Source organism: Octodon degus, unplaced genomic scaffold (genome assembly GCF_000260255.1).
Source record: "Octodon degus isolate 3935 unplaced genomic scaffold, OctDeg1.0 scaffold00045, whole genome shotgun sequence".
Classification (NCBI taxonomy): Eukaryota; Metazoa; Chordata; class Mammalia; order Rodentia; family Octodontidae; genus Octodon; species Octodon degus.
In genome coordinates, this window is record NW_004524621.1 from 2835564 (window position 1) to 2842733 (window position 7170).

Sequence of the window (7170 nt, forward strand, 5' to 3'; positions counted from 1 at the left end):
ATGGCGTACCCGAAAGCCGCCGGGGCCGCGGCGCTGGCAGCAGGCGGCGCTGCTCCGCTCGGTCCGCGCGGCGCGGGCCCTGAGCGTGGGCCGCTGTCGTCGAGGTTAGCCAGAGTCCGGACTTGGCCAGCAAGACAGACTTTAAGCGCACTTCCCAAAGCCCCGTCGGGACCCAAGTGAGGTTGAGACCAGCGGGAACGGGGTGCCCCCGGCCGGCGATCGTCCGCTGCGCACCTCCCCGCGGTGGCCGGGCAGGTCGGGCGAGTCCCTGTAGGTCTTCAGGCCCGCGGAGCACACACGCAGCCTGGGGGCATCGACAAGTCTTAAAAGTCATCTAAAATTCCAGCTGTGTCATGTTTTAATGGATTTAGCGAGGATGTTGGGGAAGTTGCTCTGAGATAGGTAACTCCCCTGAATTTAGGGTGAACTAGGAAAATCCCACCTAGCTATTGAATCCAAATACTTCTACGCTCTTTAACATAGAAGTACCTCAAGCCCAGCAAGGGACCCGGCCTGCTGGCTGTAGGCGAGATTTCCCTTAAAGAGGGTGCCCTTTTGGGTACAGCTCTCGTCGCCAAACAGGAAAAGGTTCAATTCAATTTGTTTTGAACAATTTATGTACACTTAGAACCCCACGTTCTGTCGACTTTGCAGTTAACAAGGTTGAAACCCTGTTTAGGCCAGAAGAGCAGAAGCAGGACTTCGCAGACCCCACCATTGAGCGAACACACACTGACAAAGGCGTATAAAGTCCACGCGTTTTGGGCCTCGCGGCTCTCCATCCGGACCATCCAGGCACGGCGCAGGCGCGTTCCCGCGCTTTTGTGTGTGTAGGGGTCAGAGGGCGCCGCACAGGCGCACAGAGCCGACGCCACGACCATGGGAGAGGAGGGCGGCGTAACAGAAGCCTGCCGGGTCAGTGCGGAGGCCTGGCCTCCTGCGTGACACGCTTGTGGTTGTTTGTCAGCCCCTACCCCAGGGTCTCTCCTAGTGCCCAGAGAGCTGACCGCGGGTCGGTGTGGGCTAGGCCGGGCCTGGTTGGAATTGGGCCTGAGGCGGCCTTCGCCTAAGTGCCGTGTGGGAATGGTGGGATGAAGCAGCTGCGACGGGACATGGAGTTCGCCTTTCCGTCCCCTCCACAGGCCGTGACCGTTTGCAGCGTGTATGAGAGAAAGGGATACCGCAGACTGTTCAGTACTGATATCTGCTGCACGCGCGAGTCGGGGTGGTTGGACTCTGGATCCAATCCCGTGTTACTACTGCCTTCAAGAAAGTTCCTCCTTGGGCTGGGTGGATGTTAAATGGGGTGACTAGCGTAAGAGGCGCCCGCTCTCTGTTCCCAGTCAGCCTGGTGCTGTGATGTTGAATTGTAGGCATTTTCTTTAAAAAATGAAATATGTGTGTTTCTTTTCAAAACAGGGCTCTTGTGTGCACCTCACTTTACGCTTAAATTTCAGGCTCCTGTATCTTTCCGAGATGGATCTGGCCATGTTGCCTAGGGTGGCCTTGAATTCCTATGCTCAAACAATTCTGGCCCCTCAGTCTCCCAAGTAACTAGGACAACAAGTGCCAGGCACCAGGCTGGCCTGATTCTTGTTTTGAAGGCTAGGGCTTCAGCCCTCAAAGTGTAACAATCTATATCCATGCCAGAAGATGCATTAGGCATAATCATGCTTTTGAAATAATTGTGAACTTAAGAGGAATGGAAGAAAAGGAAGCTGGTTGACTTGGGCTGCTGAGTCAGAGGGGAAACATACTAATCATAAACTGGGTTTGCTGTTTTAGCCTATGGAAACTAAAGAAGAATTTGTTAGAGTCAGAAAGAAGGACCTGGACCGGCTGACAACCGAAGTGATGCAGATACGGGACTTCTTACCCAGAATACTAAATGGAGATGTCTTGGAAAGCTTCCAGAAGTTAAAGATTTTAGAAAAAAGTGAGTCTTAATTTTATTTTTAGCATTTGCTGATGGTGATAGTAATGTGTTCTAACAAAGTTGACTTAGGTACATAACTGTAACCATAAATATATTTTAAAGTGTCATTCTATAATCATTTGAGAGTCAGGTAAAAGGTAAGAAAGGCTTAGCAATGCCCTTTGTGTATAATTTGCACGTGTGTGTAGGTGTTGGAGGAAAGGTTACTAGCTTTCTGGACTAGCCTCTCTTTTTGCTGTCTTTCTTGCAGGAATCTCATACTATTGATATTTGCAAATTAAGTACATTCTTGTGCAAGTTAAAGATCTTTTCACATGGAAACCTCAAATGCAGTTAACTGTGCAGCAGATAGTTGGCTGTGTTCACTTATCTCTAGGTGGATGGGAGTGTCAGTTGCTAGCATTGTTGTAAGTTCAAGATTAGGACTTGTTCATTCAGACTAGTAAGATTTGAGCTGAGCCATTATGTCACACCAGTGTAGGAGCCTATTAAAGTTCTTGGGTATATTTCAAGCTTGACTTGGCACTTACCTCACTGAGCTTAGTTAGCATTGCCAGCTTTTCTATGGTTGATCTCCACATCACATTTGACTTAGCCATTATGTTGTGGTATCTAGAAAAGGTGTATCCCAGACTGGAAGATACCCTGACTGAAGAGTATGAGTTTCTGATTTGTGCAAATGTGCATAGGTAATAGGCCAGCTCTGTCCAGTTAGAAAAGAAAATGTTCATGGTTCCTATCCAGCCCTGCCGTATTTTCCTAGGAGTCCTCACATCCATCTTCCCCTCTTCTCTATGCTGTGCCTGGATGGTGAACCCTGCAGACTGGCTGGCAGGGCTCTCTAAGGGTGTTGCTGGACAGAGCGGCAGAAGTGACATGCCCCAGGGTTCTATGGCCATAGATGTACCCCTTTAACCAGGGTTTTTTGCCTGCAGGTCACCTCCACTGTCCACTTTTCCCTGAGTTTGGGTCATGCCTCTTGTTGGCCATGAGCAGTAAAACTGTTGCTACTCCTGAATTTCTCACCGTTCTTTGTTGACTCCCTTATTCCTTTGTAACTAGACCTCTCTCTGGCTTACTGGGATGCTGTTTAACATACTCCAGGTCTGATTTCTTAGCTTGCTTTGTTCTGATCTCATCTAATAACTTCCCAGAGTAATGAATCATTCCTTATGTATGTATCTCCAGGAAAGGAAAATGCTACTTGGTGGTAGAATATGTGAGCCTGCAGGTATTTCACTGTAAAGTCATGAAATGGCATTCTGAGAACTACATTAGGCTCTCATGAGTCAGCATGAGTTGATGCTTGGAGCTCAGTCCCCTGACCAAATCACACTGAGTGCTACACAGGAAAAGCTGATCAGTAACACTCTGGGAGATCTTTGCCATGGTCTTTTACCTTCCCCAGGCTGTGTTGTCACCTCTTTCTCAATGTTCTCTCTGATAATGCCTTCTCACTCCTCTTTGCTCATTTGCCATTCTCTGCTCAACAGTGATCAGATAGTATAGTTGCTTGAGACCTAGGCCTTGGACCCTTCTCACCTCCATGACTCTTCCTAGGAAGTCTTCAGAACAGTGCAGCTTCAGCTACCATCTTGAAGGCAGGGGCTGCTGGATTTATTTCTAGCCCTAAATTCTTGAAGCTCAGGGTCCTGGGTCCAACTCCTATTTGGCATTTTTTTCTTGTTTTAAAATAATTTCAGATTTGGGGGGGGGTAGAGTATGCTGGAGATCAAACCATTTCAGATTCTAAATGTCTGTCCTACTTAGTCAGGCCAAGGTTACCGGGAGTGGAACCCAAGCCTGACAAGGTCAGGTTTGTGCTTTATTGCAGTGTGAAGACCAGATAGAAGAGTAAGAGGCATCTTGCTGAACTGATACAGGTCTTGGGGCAGGGTTAGAATTTAGTTGATAAAGAAATAAAGTAGAGTTATATGTAAAGGGGCAGTATAAGTCTTGATTGTGTAGTGAATCTAGGACTTTTTTTTTTTTTTTGAAAATTACAAAATTCAATTTTGCTGAGTTTACACACCTATAATATTCAATAACGGAACTTAGAAAAAATGGGGTATACAGATGAATGTCTATTTTGTATCTGTGTATTCAAAGTGGTTGGGATAGATATATAGTTACATTCTGTTAATGAATAGAATGATTTGTTCTAATGGTGTGTGTAAATAGGATCACAAGTCCGCATCTTGTACAGCAATTAACCACTAAGAAGAATATATGCAGTGTATTATTTGTTGAAAAATAAAAAAAAAAAAGTCAATAAAAGCAAAACCCTATGGGGGGGAAAAATTCAATTAGAAAATTCCTTAATTACAGCTCTGTGACAAATGGAAAATCAGGCTGTCGTTCTGTGTGTGTCACAGTGACTCTACAGGCAAGCAGTGTTTTCTTTTTATGTAAACATCTCAAATAGTAAAGTTTCCAGGAATCTGGAAACTTTGGGAAAGTCTCACAGGTGCTGGCTGCGAACAAAGACACATGGACAATCAATGCAAACAAAGCAAGGGCTTGAGCAAAAAGCCTGCTGCCCTGCCTTTGGTCTTTATTTTTATGTATCTTGAGTATTAGCCTTTGGGTTACTTTAGGTGAACATAACAAGATCCCATCGTATGTGTCCAAGATTAATGTTTAGGCTATACATGAAAACTTGCTAGGCATCTGGGAGCAAGGACACAAAAACAGGGCTGTCCTTGAGTTCCAAGTGTTCTTGGTTACTCCAGCAACTGCTGTTGCTGCCCTGTTTCATTTTTCCTCCTCCCACATGCCCTGCAGGTTATTTAGCAGGTCTTTATATTAACTCTTTCTTATCCCAACACTGGGGTATGCAGAAACTAAAGTTTCTCAGTGAACAAGAAATCAGCAGTCAAAGAAAGGAGGGTCACTGTGACACTTCTTAGTTGCAGTATCCTTGGGAGATATATTTTCTTGTGCAGCTGTCTTATCTGTGTCTGCTATTCCAGCCTGACGAAAAGCAGGATAAATTGTCACTTCCTCAGAAAGCAAGGTAAGTTTTGCTTTCTCACACTTGAGTCATTAATCTGCCCTTTGTCTCACACTGGCCAGCTTCAGTATTCTCAGAGCACTTCTGCTGGAGTAAAAGACCTTGGAGTCACTGTCTTTCTTCACTGCTCTCCTGGAAACCTGTCCAGTGAGGCCTGTGCATTTTGTCCTGGAAATGTGTCTGATTTATTAGCTTGTCTTCATCTCCATCGTGATATTTTGTCTAAATCCCAGAGCTTGCATTGAGCAGCATCTCCCAACCCAGTCACCAGCTTGAGCAATTTTTGACTGTTCAGTCTGACAACGCCATTCCCCTGGCTTCAGTAGCTATTCCTTGTTCTTCACTATGGTAGAGGCCAGCTAACCTTCGTGTACACCACCAAAGGCACTCCTACCTCAGGACTTAAGCAAGATTTACTGTGGCTTCAAAGGCAGCAGTCATTGGACACAGCCTTGGCCCAGAGTTACTATCTACCCTAGTAGCTGGACACAAACTGTACTCCTGTGAGATGGTGTACCTGCCTGTGCTTCTTCTAAAAACATGGCTCTGTTCCCATTTTACTGTGTTTGTCGGAGGGCAAGACCCCTGTTTCAGTCTGCTTTTCTCTCTTCTTGTCCACATATTTGACCCTGAAAGAGTAACCTCTTTTCTGCATGTTTCTTCTGGGTTGCAGTTTTATGAGGTGCACATGCTACTAGAAACCCATCATATTAGTTTATTTTTCTTATTGAGACAAATACCTGATATCCAAAGTTAAAGGAGGAAAGGTTTATTTTGGCTTACAGTTTGTAGAAGTTTTATTTAATTCATAGCTGGTTGGCTCCAAGGCAGGTTGGCATGGTAGAGGGGCTGTGCAGAAGACAGTTCATGTTGGGCACAAGGCAGGAAGGCAGCAAAGCAGTGAGTTAGCAGGGATGCAGCAGCAGGCTGCCTCTCCCCTTTATCCCTGCCAAGCTATCTGCCCTTTGGATGGCACCAGCCATACCTAGAGTGTGCGTTCCCATTATCCATACCCAGAGCTGTGCCAAGCCAATCAGTGGACTAATTTAGCAATTACACACCTTAATCCCAAAATTACACACTCTAGATCCAGCCCCACCAAATGAGTACATGAGACTTTGGGAGGACATCTAGACACAAGCCGTGACACCCATTTTGAGAAAAGGAAAGAAACACATTGGCCTGGGGCATTGAAGGAGGACATATGGGGTCTGCTTCTGTTTGCTTTTTCTTGTGGTAGACCTGGTTAAATTTTTGTTAACAGCCCGCCCCCCCACACACACATACATATGCAAACTACTGAAGGCTCTCCGTAATGGTATTTCTGTCCTGTTCTACAAGGACTTTTTTTTTTTTAGAGAGAGTTGGTGGTCTTAACCTTGTCACAAGTTAAACTGATTCATGGGTGGCTCTGTTCAATTCCACCCGGCCTATTCTGGTTCATAATGTCTCTGTCTGTCCGTCTGTCTGTCTGTCTCCCCCTCTCCTCCCCTTCCCCCTCCCTCTCTCTGTCCATCCCTCTCTTTCTCCCTCTCTTCCTTCTCTGAAACAGAGCATTGGTGTGTAGTTCAGCCTGGCTTTCTATTCACTATGTTGTGCAGTTTGACCTCAAATTCACAGTGATCCTCCTGCCTCAGCCTCCCAAGTGCAAGTGCTGGGATTACAGGTGTATACTACCACTCTGGGCTGACATCTCTATTCTTGGGAAATATTCACTGAACTATTTAGGAGCAAAGGACCATGGTACATAATCCTCAAGTAGTCAGGAGAAGTGGGAGAGAGTCCTCTAAATGATGAGTGAATGTAGCAAAGTACTAGATCATACTGGAGAAAAAGAATAAGGTGTTATTTGTATTTTATTCATGCCACATATTGTGAATCTGAAATTATTTCCTCTGAAAATAATTTAAAATATTGTAAAATGGAAATACTGCTCAAATATTTGTCAAACCATAACTGGATTTGAAAACTATTGTACTGTTTGATTTTTAGTGTTCATGTGGCTGGGTGAAGTGGTTGATACTTGTAATCCCAGCACTTGGAAGGTTGAGAGAGGATGAGTGCAAGGCCAGCCTGGCCTAATAGTGAGATGCTGTTTTAAAAATGTGTTAAAAAACTATTTGAGGGCTGGAGAGATGGCTCAGTGGTCTAAAGCACCTACTTAGAACAAGCTTAGCAAAAGCATGAGGGACCGCGGTTCAATCCCCCAGCACCACATGCC

General features: G+C 45.5%; 1 protein-coding gene across 5 annotated transcripts in view; it reads left to right on the forward strand.

Annotated features, from left to right (window-relative positions):
* Positions 1–44: 44 nt before the first annotated feature.
* Hsf2bp (heat shock transcription factor 2 binding protein) overlaps positions 45–7170 on the forward strand; it is a 102105-nt gene continuing 94979 nt past the window's right edge. The window contains exons 1-2 of one of the 5 annotated variants that reach the window (XM_023715867.1): positions 45–104; positions 1786–1936. In XM_023715867.1, coding sequence (XP_023571635.1) covers positions 1789–1936 — 148 coding nt within the window. In that variant the 5' untranslated portion in view covers positions 45–104; positions 1786–1788. Of the gene's footprint in view, positions 403–754; positions 916–1785; positions 1941–7170 lie in introns of those variants that run through there. The other 4 variants (XM_023715866.1, XM_023715865.1, XM_023715864.1 and 1 more) reach the window with 4 other exon arrangements.